Genomic DNA, 20,066 nt, shown 5'->3' with positions numbered 1-20,066 from the left:
GCAATAGATTCCTTTTTTGAATTTTTGTCTATGTATCAGTCATATTTTATTTGGGTTTGGATAATTTTAAGTGTGATTAAGACTTTGTTGTTGTTGTTGTAATCAGTTCTATCCTTGTTGTTTTTAGTAGATTTTTTATTTTTTTTATATTGGATTGTGTTTGTAACTTTTATTGATTTAATGAAAAAAAAAATTCCTACTTGATTTCAATATTATTAATATATTTTTTTTTTGTTTAAAAAGAAAATATTTTTTTTTTTGGGAGAACCAAATGCATTCACATCCTTTCATCATATTCTATGTCATCAGGGTGTATCGCCTTCCAAACCCAATATATGGCATCTACTCTTAAGGCAAGAATAAAAAATTTCAGTTCTAAAACTTATCAATTCCAAAGACTGAAAGCTAGAGAAACTAAGGCCTTCCTCATTTGTTCAACCATTTTCTCCCACTTCGATTGAAAACTCAAGTTCTAGTAAACTTTATCAATTAAGCCAAAAATATCAGATGACAAATTGAAGTAAATTGGAAGATAAATATATGTGAAAAGAAAATACCCATTTGTTATTACACATAAAAATCCTTAATGTATTTTCTGCCTAAGTTAAAAAGCACAGAAGAAACCTAACGAAAAAGTCAGAATAAAAATAACAAGTGACAACAAAATACAATGACATGCATCTAAAAAAGAAGAAAGCGGCATACTTGCCCAAGATGAATAAGCGCAACAAGAATATACTTTTTGTATGCTTCTATAGCTATCGCATTAATGGTTGTCATTGGTGCAGTAACAACCTGTCAAAATTGTCATTTAATAGCATCAAAATAAATTTGAAGGCAGAATTAGCAAGCTAAGTGGATGCTAGTTACACACATTATGAAGACACTCCAAAGCTTTTGGGAATCGCTTTAGCCCAATATTTATCATTCCCCTGTAACGTAAAATATAACAGTGAAACTTCTTCCACAACTATATTAGAAAGAAAAGGCATAATGATACCATGAAACTAATAGAAAATTAATGATCAACGTGTACAAAAATAAACAAAAAACCAAAAAGTCTTATGTTAACGTAGTTAAAAAAAAATATTGTGACAACAAATTGGTCCCCCAAAGAACAAAAAGTAAAACAAGAATCAAAACACCAGAGAACAAGGAATTGTAAAATACTTTTCACCATCACACATAGGGAAAAAAGCATCAACTTCATACAAGTGAAAAATAATGCATATTTCACTTGATATTCAAATATTGCACGATACTAAAAAGTGCAAGTCGTACGCTTCAGGCATGTATTTTATGCAATAAAAAAATAGAAATTATATTATAGGTGCAAAGGCTTGTCATGAATTTTTTCAATATGTTTCACCCCTATATACAATGGTAAAATAATAATAATCAATACACTTACCACGCTGTTTTCATCACTATTAGCCTAATTCCGATTGTTCGGATCAGCCTTATGAATCCTGATCTCTATTCAATTCAATTGAGTGCTCTCTAGCATATTAAACGTATTTTTTACTGATCAGTTTGAACAACTTCTATTCATGTTCTCTTAAATCTATTATATATATATATATATATATATTATTTTTTTTTTTTTTTCCTGCCATTGATTTTATCAACATGTCCAAACAACCTTAGTTTACTTTCAACAACCTTATCTTTCATGTATGTCACTCTTATTGTTCCTCAAATATTATCATACCTTAATTATCCATTCTAGCGTTTCAAAACGACAATTTAAATGCCTCATTTCTCCCAAACTCAGCTATCAAAGACTTTTTAATTATCTAACGCTCAAATATGTATGGTTGTTGTGGTATATATAAAAATAGAAGAACAATCGACGAAGAAAGCGAAAAAATAACACGAGAAAATTCACACCAGAAAACAGTAACACAGCGGAACACACAAATTTACGTGGTTCGGCAGATTGCCTACGTTCACGGAGTTGCAAAGGATTTTACTACTTGAGGAATTTACACCAGTCGATCGTCTCGACTTACAAAAGGGATCTCTTGCTTCCTTGCTCTCTCTTCTTCTCTCTCTACACTGAGATACACCGAAGAAAATAAACTTACAAGAAAAATAAACTCAATTTCACTTCTACCACAAGCCACCAAGAAAAAATCAAGGGAGAACAATCTTCTTCTTCTTTCTTCTTCCTTTTGCCGCAAGGAACTACTCCTTGCACTTCTCTTCCTTTATCCCGAGGAAGCTCGAAGAATAACACAAAAAGGTCGTGCAAAAAACTGAATGAGAGCCGTGCGATACCTCACAATACCTTTCTTCCTCTTCTGTTACCTTCCATAACTTACACCAGCAGTTTTTTTCCCGAAGTTGGGAGGCTCCGATTCGTGAATTTAAAGGTGTGAAGCACGCTTCTCTTCACGAGGCGGGAGTGGGAGAGAGCGCTGATTCGCGAAAACAAAAGGAGAGGCAGAAACAATGGAGGCGGGAGCAGGTTGGGGTCGCGACGTTTCGCGATCAGGAGCGGAAGCTGGACTTGGGGTCGCGACAAGAGCGGGAGCGGGAAGACAAGCGGAGCTCCAAACTCAACAATAGCAACCTTGAGTCACTTTTCTATTTTGCCATCTAGTTTACTCATAAAAGTTATATTCACATTCTATATAAGAGATCCAAGATATTTAGAAGTATCACATCAAGGAATTACCTAAATGACTTATAATTACAAACATCACACCAACTAAACTTATATATTACATACTTAACATTTATTCTACTAATCCTAAACTCTATTTTTTTAACATTTTCTGCAATATCCTAACTCTCCACTTATTTAAATAAATATCTCACTAATTAGAACTAAAAGCATGCACCAAGGCCCCTTGAATAGAATATTCTTTATAAGCATCGAAATATCTGATTAAAAGTTGGGCAATGATAATGAAGTATTGGAAGCTCATGATCAATCCATAATTGCCTCTCAAACTAACCACTGCTTCATCATAGAAATCTTTAATAACTTCAAAATGCATGAGATGCACATTTCTTCTTGAATGTGCACCATATTAATTCTCATTATACTCAATAAATGCCTAGTATCAACTTATTATACAAGCAACAATCGAGGGTCTATGCACACAATCTTACCCCAACATTGTCGAGGGAGTATTCAAGCCTCAAATCTATGAACTCCAATACATTGTGTAAAGGTAACGAAGCTATTCACCCAAATCCACCTTCAATTGGCACTAGTATGATATCTAATACCATCCAAATGGAAATCATGATTTTTTTAGAATAATCTGCATTATCATCAACAAGTAGAAAGAAGAATTATTTAGATGATGAAGAAAAGATGAATTTAAATTTGGCTATGACTAAATTGGTATTCCTCAATGCATAAAAAATAGCACATAGTAACGAAAAGTTCATAGATTAAACTATTGCTAGGACATAACGGTTTATAGGATTATTTAAAAGTAAAAGAATGTAATATATGACATCAGATATAAACCACCTTTATAAGAGTGGCTAAGCTTGTCCCACTCAAAAGTAAATCAACCTTTCTATATTTGAACTGTTGAATGCAATTTTTTATTTTGCTGTGTTGCATGCATAGACACACAAGTAAATCAGCTTGCTTATTTTAATTTGTTGCATGATATAAAAATACTTTTTTTGTATGCTTGTACAATGGAAATTCGGTTCTCTACATCTCTCTAGTACGTTCATTTCCCCCACCCCACACCCCAACAAAGAATTTTCTCATAGAACCACTGTATGCTCAATAAATGTGTAAGTAATTGTTAGGTTCATTCCACAACCACTTCACAAAATTAACAAATTTTGAAACATGTTCAAAATAGGTAAAAAATCCCCCTCTCAACTCTGGCCTCTTGCAAATTCCTCATTCAGGCGGCTAAACGATTCCAACATCTATGCAAGGCTATTCTAGTGGAAGCAAAAAGTATGCCTTCTAGAACAAATATGGCATCAAATCTACAATAACCTCTTATGACCACTTAAAACCAAAATACAAAGAAACTTCAATAAGTACATCATGTAGAACTGTAGAAAACAAGCATAACTATATATGATCCAAAGTTGTTAAAAATTCAAAATTTATCAAAAGAACAAGATCAAAAGTAAGCAAATTTCAAATGAAGTGAAAAAGTTCCAGCCTAGACAATGGAGGTCTGACAGCAAGCATGATTGAATAATACACAGGAGAAACATTCAAAACACATTGATATGAAATGGCAGCTAAGATTGACTCTTCTTCCTAAAATAAAAAAAGCTATTGTCAGGTAACGGAAGAATGAAGGAAAACGTGTCCAACTTCACATGCATATTGAAATTTTATACAGCATGGTTTTATAATAAAAAATTGTAAACCCAACATCCAGTGGTTAATATCATAGAATAAGAAATATACAGCAAGATTCATAAACCTTCATCCTGATTATGTAAAATCTTAGAGAGGGTGAAGCAATGACATTTAAAAATACTACTGTTTGTTAAATAATTCAATCTAACGCACCATCTGCATGTTTTCAATCGTATTTGGATTTTTTTTAGGAGAGAATTGTAACACAAGTATAATTCAGGGCAACCTATACACTTACCCATAGTAGCAATACAGAAAAAAGTCCTTGGGCTGATCAATTTCCAATACGACATCGTCCAAAATACTTGTGCCTGCTTTGTAGCACTTTGACAATAGACAAAGGAGAAGGAAATCGGGATGAAGTGCAGTCAATTGCTCATAGGAAGATTGAAGCTTTCGAACAGCGGTCCTCAATGGAGCAACCCCCTGTAATGGCACCTGATGCAGAATTACTTGATCCTTGAACCTCTTGCACACAGATATAACTACAGAAAAGTGAAAGGAATAGGCATAAAAATGATCATTACGAAAACATTTTAAGAGCTATAGAAAAATAAAATTGAAAAGAGAGCAGCTAATTGATTTTTCGCTCAGGGCCATTGAGCATATCATACATTTTTCAGGTGCTACACGAATCTGTTCTGCTGAGCAGAAATTGATAAATCCAATAACACATGCAAGGAAACTGCTAATATTTTCGCTTGCAATCGGTCCAGATGAATATGCTTCCCTATCAAATAAACCACAGCAAGATAATTTAATCAAATAAACCCCAACAAAAAAATTTAATTAAAAATGCAAAAAAAAAAAAAAAAAATCCAAAACATATTTAACAAAGTAAACCACTGTTCGTAGGAAGCTACAATAGTAGTGGAAAATAAGTTTTTTCCTCAAAAATAAAAAAAGGATATTAAAACAGAAAGTAAATTGTCAGGAACACTTTTCTTAACAATTAGATGTATACTAATGCAGATTCAGGGATTGAAATTTTTAAATAAGTTTAAACGAAATTTATGATTGCTTAATAGAAGCAACAACTCATATGGATTGTTGATCATGCCACTAGATAAGGCTGCACTAGTGAAGTACCTTGGAAGACAGATAAAACAGGACTCTTTAAGAATGTCGCTGAGTTCTGCAGAACCAAACCAAGTTGTACAGGCACACTGCAGTAACTGGTAGGCAAAAATAAGACTTCTATACCACTAAAAGTTATATTCATGTCATTCCTCTTACAACAATAACATGATAGGCAGTTTTGAGGATAAACAGATTGCAGGACATTTCCAATGTGAATGCTTTATATAACAGAAAAGCATAGAAAACCATGGCTGAAATATAATGACTTTCTTCTGTAGGACCGCAAAATTCTTGCAGTCCATTTTACACTCTAAACATAGTTTTGATGAAAGTGATTTCGTAATATCAAGATGAATATATAATATGCACATATCACATCCCAAATCTAATAATTTATTTACTTCATCGCACTAGGATCCCACTCAGAGTGAAGTTGTAATAAATTGATCAAGATTGAAAAAGCATCATAATCTTTTGACGTCACAATCTGTTTTGCTCATGCTTGAGGAATATAATAATAATTTTCCGACGCAAAGAACCCATCCCAACAGCAAAGGAGAAAAAAGAGACGAAAATAGAACAGAATGGCATGTGATGTACAGCAGAATAGGAGTTTTCTATGCATAATTATAGTATTTAACTAGAACAACCAAACTTAGAAGATGGAATTTCATATTATTTAGCTTGAGAAATAACGAGTCGTCTAAAAATGCACCCGCTTCATAAAGTCCAGTTACAAAGTTTGCTTAGCAGACTTTTATACAATAAAATCAAACCACATTCCATGAAGCCACGCAAATGTACAGGATGTATTTAGAGAAATAGGAACCAAGGAAAGGACCTGCTATGCTTCTATATGATGATTGATTATTTATAAACTGACACTCCATGATTCAGTCATCCTTCTAGGTTTAATTCATTAGCCAGCATCCAAAATAGTTTGATTCATAACCAGCATCCAAACTTTGCTTAAAAAACTTTGCATACAATAAAATCAAACCACGTTCCATGAAGCCATGCAAATCTACAGGATGTATTTAGAGAAATAGGAACTGAGGATAGGACCTATTATGCTTCTATATGATGATTGATGATTTATAAACTGGCATTCAATGATTCCATCGTCCATACAGGTTTGATTCATTAGCCAGCATCCAAAATAGTTCGATTCATTAAACCAGCATCCAAAATACCCAAGAAAGATTAAAACAAAAAGGCTCAACTAAAGAAAGGTAAGAGCTTGCAAGTAGATATCATATTAAAAATGAAAAATAAATAAAAACTAGACATGTTAGAGACTCCCATCATGTTTGATGAAAAAAAGCACTCTGTACTCTCTCCCAAACTCTTCTACAAGACAAACATCAAAAGCATGTCGATCACAAACCAAACACAAATGCCAAAAGGGTTTGTTCGACTCCCTTCATTCTTAACAAATTTAAACCCCTGAAAACCTCAAGACACCAAACAAGAAACTAACCTAATTCATTTAACAGTTCTTATCCGGCAGCTTAATGCAATTAAAAAAAACAGTGAAGAGCACAAATCCAATTTGATTAACGCGAAAGATTCACAACTACTATGATAAAAAAATCGACCGCACTCATGACCTAAGGGTACATAAATCGCTAATTAACCGAAGATCAAACAAAAAACCACAAACGACGATTTTGGAAGATCTTAAAGGAAGGATAACATAGATGAAAGCAAAGGAAACTCACAGAAGATAGAGATAACCGAGGGAATGAATGGAAGGATCGAGTTGCTCGATAAAAGGGACGAGACGAGACGCCTGCACGCGAAGCGTCTCCTCCGATTGCTTGAGAATGGCGTGGAGGTGAGCGATTTCGCCGGGATTTGCCGAAAGGCCTTGGATATGCGCTACGAGAGCTTCTACTGAGCCCATGGAGGAGCGGAAGCAACGACGGAAGCTGAATGATTTGCAGGAGCAGGGGCTTCACACAGTAAACAAAATAAATGATTTTACACATATCACCTCTAAATTCCTTTATTTACGGCTCTGCACGTTAAAATCATAAATAAGCACATAGAACACACTCCTCTCTCACATTCATGAGAAAATATTACATCCAACGGAGGGGTGTAAACGAGCAGGTTCAGCTCGTGTTCGGCTCGTTGATATTTTGAGCTCAAAAAGTGTGTTCATGTTCGGCTCATTTGCTTAGAGAAACGAACACGAGTCGTTCACGAACAAATAGTCGTTTTGACAACCCTAATCAAGTAGTGATAAGATGTTAAGTATTTAAGCAAGATTTAAAAATTACTGTTTATATTAAAATATCATTTGAATCTAATTTAATAGTTTTTATTCTATTTTCTTAATGAATACTTTTAATTGATTATAAATATTTGTAGTCTTGTAGTCGATTAAGTTTTTCTTAAAATACTATTCATCAAAGAAATATATATATAATTGATTAGTAGTATTTCGAGCCAAAACGAGCCGAACACGAACGAACTAATCTTTGTTTGTGTTGTTTGTGTTGTTCGTGTTCCGCTCGTTAACTTAGCGAATGAGCTGAACACGAGCTATTCGTGAACAATGAGACATTTTGACAACCCTAGTTCAGAGACTACTAAACACTCTTCATATATCTCATAAATTGAATTTTTTGTGTGCCTCATAAATATTCTATTATTTTTCTTAATATGTTTCATTTGAAATATGTATATTAAGATTCTTAAATGCATGTGGATTTAACTTAAATCCAACCAATATAAAAAAATAGAACTTAAATCCAACACCCCATTACATCAAATTTTCTTGTGCTCCATCATTTTATCGACGTAAAATAGGATTTATAAATCTGATTGCTAGGTGAATTTATTTTGACATCTCTCACGAACTCTTCCACTCTCTGCATTTTGATAAAATATGAATTAATCATATTTGATAAGCTCTATTTAACGTAAATTCATATTGCAGCCAAACAGACTTAGTTTTTGTGTCGTTCTAGTTTTTCCTCGCCCTAATTGCTTGTTATGGTATGGCTCATATACCATATCGGGACAGACGCTGGATCGAAGCGGAGCGGAGTGGAGCGGAGCGGAAGAATCTGTCCAAATTGGAAAGTTACGTGGGTTTGCCCCCGCGGTATGGTACAGGGGTAATATTGTAATTGCATATTGTGTCTAGGGTTTACTCGTGGGGTTATAAATAGGCTTGTTAGTAACCCCAAGAGGTATCCCTGATTTCTGTAAATCTCTTTTTTGAATATTGAAAGGAAACTCGCCGCTCTGCTCCCGAGGACGTGGGCATCTTTGCCGAACCTCTTTAAATCTCTATGTTCTTCTGGATTTGTGTCGTTCTAGTTTTTCCTCTCCCTAATATCTCAACAAGTGGTATTAGAGCCAGGTTCAAGGGCAGAAAAGAGATCGGCGCAGGGACGAAGGAGGATTCGTCGTTTTGGCAGACAAGTTCTGCGACGGAGGAAGAGCAGGCAAGGGAGGATTTGTTCGCGAAAGTTTTTCGATTTGCGGACGGAGCATAAACAAAGTCGTTCGTCGCCTGGGCAGACGGTTCGGGAGTTGGGAAGGTCGCAGGAATGAATCGTTCGCAAAACCTTTTGGAAGCGCGGGGAGAAGAGGAGTCTGCGGCGGAGGAAGAGCAGGCTGCAGGAGGAGTCGCGACAAGTTTCAGATTACTGATTGCACGAAGATCTGCGAATCGGGCAAGGTGCGTTCTTCCGTTCGTGTGGAAGGCTACTGGGGGCGTTCGGAGCGGAAGCGGACGGTTCGCGGGAGACTCCTGTTCGCTCGTGTGAGATTTTTGTTAGCGATTCACTCTTGATCGGGGGAGCCGAAATCAGGAAGATTTCGAGTGCTGCATGTAGAGGCCTTTGCTGAAAAAAAAATTTAAAATTTGCAGGCGAATTCGCGGAAGAGATAGCGAAGAGGAAGAAAATCTCATAGAATCTGGGATTTACTAAAGAATATTCCTCTGTTTCCTTTCTGGAGTTTCCTTCTGCGGAGGCTTTCTTGGAGACTTGTCAAAAAAAAGGGAAAGGAATAAAGGGAGAACAACGCTTAGCTGGAATTGAAAAAGAAAAGGGGAATATTCCCTGTATTGATTTTCTTTTACTGCAGGAAGGATTTTCCAAAAGCTTTGTCGTTGGCTGTGGATCTGGGAAGGAAAATATTTGCTCCAAAGATATTTCCAGCACTCAAAAAAAAATCTAAGCAAGGATTTTTGCAGAGGAATTTTTTGCAAAAAAGTTTTGTTGCTGGATCAATTTTCATATGGCTTTTTCTGGTGCAAAATTTGAGGCGGTGAAGTTCTGTGGAATTGGTAACTTCGGATTGTGGCAAACCAGGGTGAAAGATCTGTTGGCTCAACAAGGAACCTTAAAGCTTTGCGGGCAATAAAACCTGATTCCATGGAGAATGAAGATTGGGAAGAATTGCAGCAACGAGCGACTACGACGATACGACTATGCCTAGCAGATGAGGTTATGTATCACGTGATGAATATGAAACCTTCAGGCCTTCAGGAGAAGTTAGGAAGAAATTGGAAAATCAGTTTATGGCTAAATCTCTGACGAACAAGTTGTATCTGAAGCAAAAGTTGTATTGTTGAAGATGCAAGAAGGGTCTGATCTGGCGCAACAAGTTAATGACTTCAATCAAATAATCACTGATTTATCACGACTTGATGTGAGTATTGAGGATGAAGATCAAACGATGATTTTATTGTGTTCGTTGCCCTCTTCCTATGAACACATGGTGACTACTCTGACATGTGGGAAAGAAACAATCAAAGTGGATGAGATTACTGCAGCATTGTTGGCTCACAACCAGCGGAAGCAGAATGCAGGGGAAAACTCTCACGGTGACAATTTATATGTGAAGAGTATATGTTAAGGGTAAGCAGGATCGTGGAAGGAAGAAAGAGAAGGAGGGATCTGGAAGGCTAAATTCCATATCAAAGTCTAGAGGCAAAAAAGAAAATCATTGCTAAAAGTGTAAGGAGTCAGGTCATATGAAGAGAGATTGTCCACAGCTGAAGAAACAGACTGGGGAGAAATGTGATACTTCATCGAAGTCTGTAAATGTGGTGCAGAGTGAAAATTCAGATTGCAGTGATGGCGATATGCTCTCAGTTTCATCAACTCAGTTCACGGATGTATGGATTCTTGATTCAGGGTGCTCTTATCACATAACACCTAACAGGGAGTGATTTACTTCATACAGGTCAACTATTTCCGACTCAGTCTATTTGGGTGATGATATATGCTGCAATATAGTTGGAAATAGAGAAGTCAAAATTCAGATGTATGATAGCATAGTTAGAACGTTATGTGATGTCAGACATATTCCAGATTTGAAGAAGAATCTGATTTCTTTGGGCACTCTACACAGAAATGGTTTTATTCATAAGGCAGATGAGGATAGGGAAACCATCAAAATTGTTAAGGGTGCACTGACGGTGATGAAAAAAAAGTTAATTGCATGCAATATCTACAAACTGTTGGGGAGTACAGTTGTAGGAGTACAGTTGTAGGTGGTACAGTTGTAGGTGGAGTTCATTCTGTGAAGTCAGATGATGATAGTACAAAGCTATGGCATATGCGTTTGGGTCATCTCAGTAAACGTGGGATGACAGAATTGCATATAAGAAACCTGTTGTATGGGGTTAAAAGCTGCAAGCTCGATCATTGTAAGTTCTATATGCCTGGAAAACAGACTAGAGTCAGTTTTATGACTGAAAAACACAAAACTGAAGACATTCTTGATTATGTGCATTATGATGTATGGGGCCCTACTAGGGAGTTGTCATTTGGAGGATCTCAGTATTTCATCACCTTTATTGATGATTTCTCCAAGAAAGTTTGGGTGTATTTCTTGAAGCAAAAATCTGAAGTTTTCTCTAAATTCAAGTTGTGGAAAGCTGAGGTGGAGAACCAAACTGGCAGAAAGATGAAGTATTTGAGGTCTGATAATGACACAGAGTACACAGATTCACAGTTTCAAAAGTTCTGTGAGGAGCATGGGATTCAGAGGCATTTTTCAGTGCGGAAGACACCACAGCAGAATGGTGTGGCAGAAAGGATGAAAATGTCCTTAACTGAAAGGGCAAGGTGCTTGAAACTGAATGCAGAGCTTTCTAAGAGTTTATGGGCAGAGGCTATGAATATGGCATGCTATCTCATCAATAGATCACCTCGAGCATCATTGGGTGGCAAGGTCGCAGAAGAGGTATGGACATGCAATCCAGTTAAATTTGATCATTTACAAATTTTTGGTTGTCATGTTTATGTGCATGTACCTGGAGATGAAAGATCCAAACTTGATGCAAAATTCAAGAAGTGCATCTTTCTGGACTACAAGAAAGATGTGAAAGGATACAAGTTTTGGGACCCGATTGCAAAGAAGATGGTGATCAACAGAGATGCAATTTTTGATGAACAGTTTATGTTACAACAGAATCAAGACAATGTGTCAGGGAGCAGTTCCAGTTCAGATGCAGTGCAGATGGATTTAGAACAACAGCCAGTAGCTTCTGAGAGAGATGAAAGTTCAAATACAACACCTGGTGATTCTATTCCAGATGATCTACAGAATTACAATCTAGTCAGAGATAGACAGAGAAGCACCAATGTAAGACCTCATAACAGATTGAGTTATGAAGACTTAGTCTCATGTGCACTTCTCATCAGCAGCGATGATTCAACCACTTTTCAAAGAGCTATCACTAGCCATGATAAAGAAAAATGGATCGGTGCAATGGTTGAGGAGATTGAGTCTTTGCAGAAAAATAGGACTTGGGAGCTAGTTCATCTTTCAGAGGGAAAGAAGACCAATGGGTGCAAATGGGTCTACAAAAGGAAACCAGCAGTATCAGAAAAAGAGAGGGAAAAATTCAAGGCTCGACTGGTTGCAAAGGGATTTTCACAGCAAAAGGGGATAGATTATGATGAAATCTTTTCTCCTGTGGTCAGACATACTTCAATCACTGCAGTTCTTACATTAGTAGCCATTTAGGATTTGCATTCGGAGCAGATGGATGTTAAAACAGCTTTCTTGCATGGTGATTTGGAGGAGCAGATTTACATGGAGCAGTCATAAGGGTTCACTCAACATGGACAAGAGCAGAGCATCTGGTTTGCAGGTTAAAGTTAAAGAAATCGTTGTGTGGGTTGAAACAGTCTCCAAGACAATGGTACAAACAGTTTGACTCCTACATGATGCAGATTGGCTACAGACGATGTGAGTATGATCGTTGTGTTTATGTGAAGAGCATTGATGATGGTTCTATTATTTTTTTGTTACTGTATGTTGATGATATACTGATTGCTGCAAAAAATATGAATGATGTCTGTGGTTTGGAAGCTTTATTAAGCTAGGAATTTGACAAGAAAGACTTGGGACCTACGAAGAAGATTCTTGGAATGAAGATTCATCGAGACAGAGGCTCAAGATGATTATATCTATCTCAATGAGGCTATGTTGAGAAAGTGTTGGAAAGGTTTGAGATGAGCAATGCAAAGCCTGTGAGCACTCCTTTGGCAAATCATTTTAAGCTTTCTTCAAAACACTGTCCTAAGACTGATACAAAAATTGAAGACATGGCAAAGGTTTCATATGTCAGTGCAGTTGGCTGCTTGATGTATGCTATGGTATGTAGTCGTCTTGATTTGGCTCATGTTGTTAGTCAAGTCTACAAATACATGGTTAAACCTGAAAGGCGACATTGGGAAGCAGTCAAGTGGATTTTCAGGTATCTGAAGGGAATTGTAGGACATGGAATTATTTTTGGCAGTCAGAAGAATGATCCTTCAGTTGTGGGGTTGATTCAGACTACGCAGGTGATTTGGATGGTAGAAGGTCTACAACTTGGTATGTATTTACTCTTGGTGGAGGACATATATGCTGGAAATCAACAATTCAGTCTATTGTGGCATTATCTACAATTGAAGCTGAGTACATGGCAGTAGCTGAAGCTGCTAAAGAAACCTTATGACTTGTTGGGCTAGTAAAGGAACTGAGCGTTGAGCATGGTGGGGTTCAATTACATTGTGACAGTCAGAGTGCTATTTATCTGGCTAAGAACCAGGTGTACCATGCGAGAACCAAGCACATTGATGTCAGGTATCACAAGATCAGAGAGTTGATTGCTTCTGGGGAGATACTGTTGCAGAAGGTTCATACTGATGAGAATACAGTTGATATGTTGACCAAGCCGATTACTATCAACAAGTTCTTGCATTGCTTGGACTTGTTGAATGTTTGTAGTTGCTAGAGAAGCATGGTGGCCCAACCTACAGTGGTGCAGGTGTAAGTCCCAGGTATTTTTTTTCCTAAGGGGCTGAATATTCGCCAAGGTGGAGATTTTTTTATGATATGGCTCATATACCATATAGGGACAGAAGCTGGATCGAAGCGGAGCGGAGTGGAAGAATCTGTCTAAATTGGGAAGTTACGTGGGTTGGGGTACGGGGGCAAAGCCCCGCGGTATGGTACAGGGGTAATATTGTAATTGCATATTGTTCTTAGGGTTTACTCCTGGGGTTATAAATAGGCCTGTTAGTAACCCCAAAAGGTATCCCTGATTTCTGTAAATCTCTTTTCTGAATATTGAAAGGAAACTCGTTGCTCTGCTTCCGATGACGTAGGCATCTTTGCCAAACCTCGTTAAATCTCTGTGTTCTTCTAGATTTGTGTCGTTCTAGTTTTTTCTCGCCCTAATTTCTCAACAGTTTTTAATGTTCAAATCATTTTAAAAACCTTACACCTCAAACAGGTTTTAAAATTGACAATTTTTCTTGAATTAAACTAAATACATAAGCAATTTGCATCTCTTGGATTCCTTTATCTATTCCAATTCAAGCTCGATTCAAGCCAAAATATGAATCAATTTTCAAGTGATTAATAATATTCGAGCTAAATTCGTTAAACTCACGGTCGCAACATCAACATGATTGTTAACAATCTATTTTTGAGTCGAACTGGAGTCGGATCAAAATCAGTTTGAAAAAAATTCGATCAAAAATTTTGGCTCGTAGTTCGACTCATTTATTTCGATCTGTTCTTTTCCCGAGCCAAAATTCAAATTATTTTTTGAGTGATTAATGCTCTTCGAACTAAATTCATAGCCATAGTGATGAGGTGGCAACTAGAGGTAGTAGTCCACCTTCTCGAGCAACATTAACCGATTCATCTAGAGGACCTCCTAGTCATCTAAACTGAAGCAATGGGACATTCAATAATAATAACTTACATGACTTATCAAGCATCTCATAGTAGTGAGAAAGTTTGGCTTCCTATTATAAATTTGATGCTTGTGTAATATTTGGCATCTTTACGGCGATATTTGGTCGCATACTATTTGATGCGTGCCAGAAAATTCGCGGTGGTATGTAATGGATTATCATCTTAGCATTGCATGAGAATTCAACACACACAGGTAATAAAAAAAAAGTAGGATGAGACACCATGACTTTTTACGTGAAAATCCCTTGAAAGGGGGAAAACCACGGGGCCTAACCCAGTTGAAATAATTTACTATGAATGATGAGTACACAAGTTCATTCTTCCCCTAAATTAGGGAATATATAATTACGAAGTTGCATAACTGTAACTTGACTACAGTTCTCGGTGAAAACAAGTTGCAAGGGTCATTGTTGATTGTTGCGGAGGTAGTAGTCCATTGTGAGTGTGGTAGATGGTTGCTCTAAAAGCGTTGATTGACCATAGAAGTCATAGTAAGCAGTTGCGGGAACAGTGAATCACGTAGACCATAGTTGGCGAGTATTAATGACGTCCGTAGGCCGCAGGGGCCGGAGTCGGGAGCTGCATGAGCTGATGACCACGTAGGTCGTTGGGACAAATATTGATGACTTTCGTAGACCGCTGGGCCTGATTCAGGAACTATATGAGCTGATGACTGCGTAGGTCATTGAAGCGAGCATTGATGAAGTTTGTAGTCCGCTGAGGCCGAAGTCGGGAACTGCATGAGCTGATGACCGTGTAGGTCGTTGTTGGCATATTGACCGTAGTGGTGAGCAGTGGTGACGTCCATAGACCGTTGGGACTGGAGTCGGGAGTTGCATGAGTTGATGACCACGTAGGTCATTGGGGCGAATATTGATGATAGGATTGTCAAAAAAGCTCGTTGTTCACGAACAGCTTGTGTTCGGCTCATTAAGTAGCTCGTGTTCGGCTCGTTCGTTGAGTAAACGAGCCGACCACGAACAAATTTTTAAAAGCTCAAAATCTCAAATTAAAAACGAGTCGAACACGAACAACTCTTTGTTCGCTCGTGTTCGGCTCGTTCTAACTTGAAATTAAAACATATATATAACTATTTATATAATAATATATTACATATATTATTTACATAATAATATATTATATATATTTATATCTAAATTTAAATCATAACAACTCGTATGGTAATGTGGTCGGTGTCTTCTTTTGTATATATTTGGTCCAGGTTCAAATCTCACACTTTACATCTATTTTTTTCACTTTAATTTTTCCGAGCCAATTTTGAGTCGAACATGAACATACTGTTCACAAGCCAATTTTGAACACGAGCTGATTTCAAACACAAGCTATTTCGAATGAGTCGAGCACAAGCCAAGCCTGAGCTCGCTCAAGCTCTGCTCGTTTACAACCGTAATTGATGACGTCTGCAGGCCGCTGGGGCCGAATTTAGGAACTGTATGAGCTGATGATCACGTAAGTCATTGTTGGCATATGGACCGTAGTGGTGAGCTTTTATCCAACAGACGAGAGAGGGTTGCTAGAGTTTCCAAGTTACGATGTTGACTGACGACGTCTGGTCGGCGGTGGTTGATGACGATCGGCGGTGGTCGACGATGATCGGTGTGGTTGATGTCGATCGGCGATGGAGAACGATCGGCGGTGGTCGCCGACGATCGGTGATGGTTGATGTCGTCTACGGTGTTCGATGACGATCGGCGGTGGTGCTGGACTTCAGCTCCTTCTCAAACCCTCAAGCTCTCTCCCAAGGCTTTCGCCCCCGCTCATGAGAGGGGTAGATGTCTATTTATAATGTTCTGAGTGTCATTAATGCAAGAATATAAATCATTTTGATTGGACGGTTTGGAGAGATTCCCTCAATAATATGTCGTTCAATAGACATTTGAGTGTCTTAATGATATCAAAATTCAGTGATATTGGGCTAGTTGGATTTGTCTTGTCGAGACACTCGATTTGAGTATAAACTTGTCATATTCGACAACTGTTTGAATTTTTGAATTTGTCCGAAAATCTTCTAAGTGTGGTTTAATGACTTGATTTGGGCTTGATTTGACTCGGATTGGGCTAGTTTTTATATCATTAGGTCCGTCTCATCGAACCGGTCAGTTTAATTATAAGTTTGCTGAAATCAGAGCTCTGGATGACTTTTACCAATATTTGAATGTTTCTTATTTAAAATATCATCTCGAGATTTGTGTTATGCATCGAGATTCGTGTTGGATGATAAAAATTTGTTAATGGTGTATCACTATTAATAGGATTTAGCTATAAATTTAGCTTATATCGAGCCAAACACCAAAAAACATAATGTTAAATCCAACACTTCATTAAATCAAATTTTCTTGCATTATGTATGTTTTTTCTCACTTTCCGCCTTCTTCTCGGCGTATATCTAGATTTATTAAATCTGATTATGAGGCGGATTTATTCCATATTCGCTCGTCAAGTCTGTCGTCAAAGATAAATCTAGATTTGATAAATATTACTTAGGGTCTGTTTGAGTCAGTTGCAACTTATTATTAAGCTGCTGAAAAATAATTTTTTTATTCAAAAAACTGCAGTGACTATTATATTTTTTTTTTGAAAAGCCAAACCTCGGGTAGAAAGCTCTCATTGCACATAATCATGAATGGTGTGAAAATGCTGATTTCTGTGGTTTAAAAACACAACCTTTTTAGTTCTGTGGTTCTAGTGTGTTTTCAAAATGCACCGCACCAAATAAAGTCCCCAAACACGGTCTTAATGTAAATCTAAGTTGTAGCCAAACACGCCTTAGTTCCCTCATTTGATGCAGGTTTACTCCATTTGATTATGCTTTGAAATGTAACTTTTTGTTTAATCCACATTTTATCAGTATATATTCATTTCTGTAGTTATTAAAAGAAATAAATTTGTTTTTTTTTTATTTTTAATTATTATGTTTTTAAAGGAGAATAATGCCTTGAATTTTGATTGAAACTTGCATATGCAAGCTATTAACTCAAATTAAAATCTTGCAAGGAAGAACCGCTTGAGCTCTTCTGTTACTTAAATCATGCAAGCTATTACTTCTATTATAAAAAATATTTATAATAAAACTTATTAATGCAAAAATAAAGAAAATCAATAGTGTTATCTTTAAAAAATTAAGACGTTAAAAACTAGAACCGCTTGAGCTCTTCTGCAAGAAAAGAAATCAGATGAATAAGTCAACCTTTAAATAAATGTTTTAAAAAACATTTAAATAAAAAAGATATTTTTTTTATTAATTTTACTAATAAAAAACATATCATAAATGTTTTAAAAAACATTTAAAAAATGTCCAACACGCGTGTCCTTTTTTATTTTAATATTATTTAAATTGCACACATCAGGGGCGTGTTAAATAAGTGACTGTGTTTAAGAAATATATGACACAACTCATCTCCTTAATTAAAAGTGTTTGTGCATCATAACAAAACAATTTATGTATTGTTGCATAATATTTCTAACAATTTAACGTTACTCTCATTCATTCACATGAGATTTATAAAAAAAAATTGAATAATGTTCAAATTATACATCAATAAAGATGAAAGAAGGTTAAATCATAATTTGAATAAAATTTGATATAAAAGTTTAATAAGATTCAAATATGATTGAAACATATATTTTAAAACATCATCCCAATATCTACAACACAATTATAACATGACAATAACTATATGCTACATTATTAGGGAATGTGGGCGCATTTGGTATCATTTTTTGTTCTATTTTTATTTTTAAAAATATGTTGGTTGATGTGAATTTTTATGTGAATTTTTAAATTTTTAAAATTAATTAACTTGTTTTTAAAATACTCAAAACAACTAAAAAAATATTTTGAGTATTTTTAAAAGTATTAGCCTCAACCAAACATAGGTTAATTCAAATCAAAACAAAAATAAAATAAAATAGAATGAAATTAAAAAAAATTGAAGTGATTTCCAATCACCCCTTAAAGTAATAGTACATTATCTATAATATAACTACAATAAAATAGTTATAATATAACCATTTAAGATCTATAGGAAAAAAACATTGTAGCACTATAGAGTATAATATGTTGAACCCTACATTGTCTTTTGAAAGAAGAGAGAGAGAGAGAGAGAGAGAGAGAGAGAGAGTGGAGCTCTTCAAGAATTCCTAGTAGAGAAGTGGTGGGAAAAGTCCTTTTATTCATCTTCTGGCTACCAATTTAATAGTGACCTAATTGTAAAATTACATAAAGGAGGGAATCGTTATAGAAACCGCACTTAATGCACTTAATGCGCTAATTTAATATCATATTTGAGTTGCAATTTGAGTGTTATACAACAATTATCAGGTAGTCGACATATTTGAGTTTGGTCGGCTCGGGTGATCGATCTCGTGACGATTGATCCTGTCAAGGTAAAGTCAGTCGGTCGACTAGTTGTAATTGAATGCCCATGCAAAAAGCTTAGGTGGCTCGGACTGCAAGTGTGGTCTACCGATTAGATCCACCGACATTATATTTTGGTTGACTTGATCGAGTAGGCGGTTGTCGGATAGCTAGTTGTGCTCCTTCAGCCTGACGTTTCGGTCGTCATCCTTAGTCGTTTGATTGCTTTGAGATTTGTGTTGATAGCTTTGATGCATACATATTAGTTCCCTGAGTTTTTCTACTCCTTGATAGTGACAGCTACTATAAGGACAAGGAAACTATTAAAAACTCAGGGACTCTAAAATTAAGAAAATTAATTTGATAGTTAATTTTTCATTGGATTTCATTCCAAATGAGCATTATAAATAGGACTACAGGGTTGTCATTTACATTTTTTGCCACCAAGTTTCCCCAGATAGTCGAGGTCTATCATGACTGATGGAATGAGCCAAGATAAGATGGATCCCAAAATTTTGGTTACGGCGAGCTTTTGAATCTCTGCCCCTATAAAGAAGAAAAAGGTCGTGAAGAAGGAAAAATGGTTGAGACTTAAACTTATGTCGGCCGATCAAGTCTACTTGTCTGAGGGTCCTGACGGCAGGTGTTGAAAAAACCTTTCTAAGGAAACCCAGCTCAAGGGCCTAGCGTGGGTGTGATTCTTGAGGGCCAGCAAGGCCTAATTGTTGAAGGCATCAAGGTCGGTGAAGAGGGGTTGGCGGACATGATACTCATCAGCCTTCCCTAGTCGCCACTGTAGGAAAACGGAGGTGCCCCATTGCGAGAGATAAACACACTCTCGAAGGACCTTTCTTCAAAGGCTAAATTTTTAAGCATGTAAGAATTTTTCTCTAATTTTTGGAGGTTTTTAGTAACTTCTTGACATTATCTCAATATAGATGAATACGTCAGATCAAAGGATCTCAATGATGGTGGACCATCAAGAGATGCTGCTGAAACAGGTACCACAAAAGCAGT

The 20,066-nt window shown here is 36.5% G+C and overlaps 1 protein-coding gene across 1 annotated transcript in view; it reads right to left on the bottom strand.

Moving 5' to 3' along the window:
- The window catches only part of LOC110023733 (COP9 signalosome complex subunit 3), a 39,066-nt gene extending 31,649 nt beyond the window's left edge, over positions 1–7,417 (bottom strand). The window contains exons 1-5 of the mRNA XM_020723291.1: positions 7,162–7,417; positions 4,975–5,090; positions 4,599–4,845; positions 875–932; positions 706–795 (exon numbers count right to left, since the gene is read on the bottom strand). Coding sequence (XP_020578950.1) covers positions 706–795; positions 875–932; positions 4,599–4,845; positions 4,975–5,090; positions 7,162–7,346 — 696 coding nt within the window. The 5' untranslated portion in view covers positions 7,347–7,417. The remainder of the gene's footprint in view (positions 1–705; positions 796–874; positions 933–4,598; positions 4,846–4,974; positions 5,091–7,161) is intronic.
- Positions 7,418–20,066: the final 12,649 nt, after the last annotated feature.

Source organism: Phalaenopsis equestris, unplaced genomic scaffold, assembly GCF_001263595.1.
Source record: "Phalaenopsis equestris unplaced genomic scaffold, ASM126359v1 Scaffold000229, whole genome shotgun sequence".
Taxonomy (NCBI): Eukaryota; Viridiplantae; Streptophyta; class Magnoliopsida; order Asparagales; family Orchidaceae; genus Phalaenopsis; species Phalaenopsis equestris.
The sequence above is the reverse complement of the archived record's forward strand: the minus strand, read 5'-3'. Positions and strand labels throughout refer to the sequence as shown.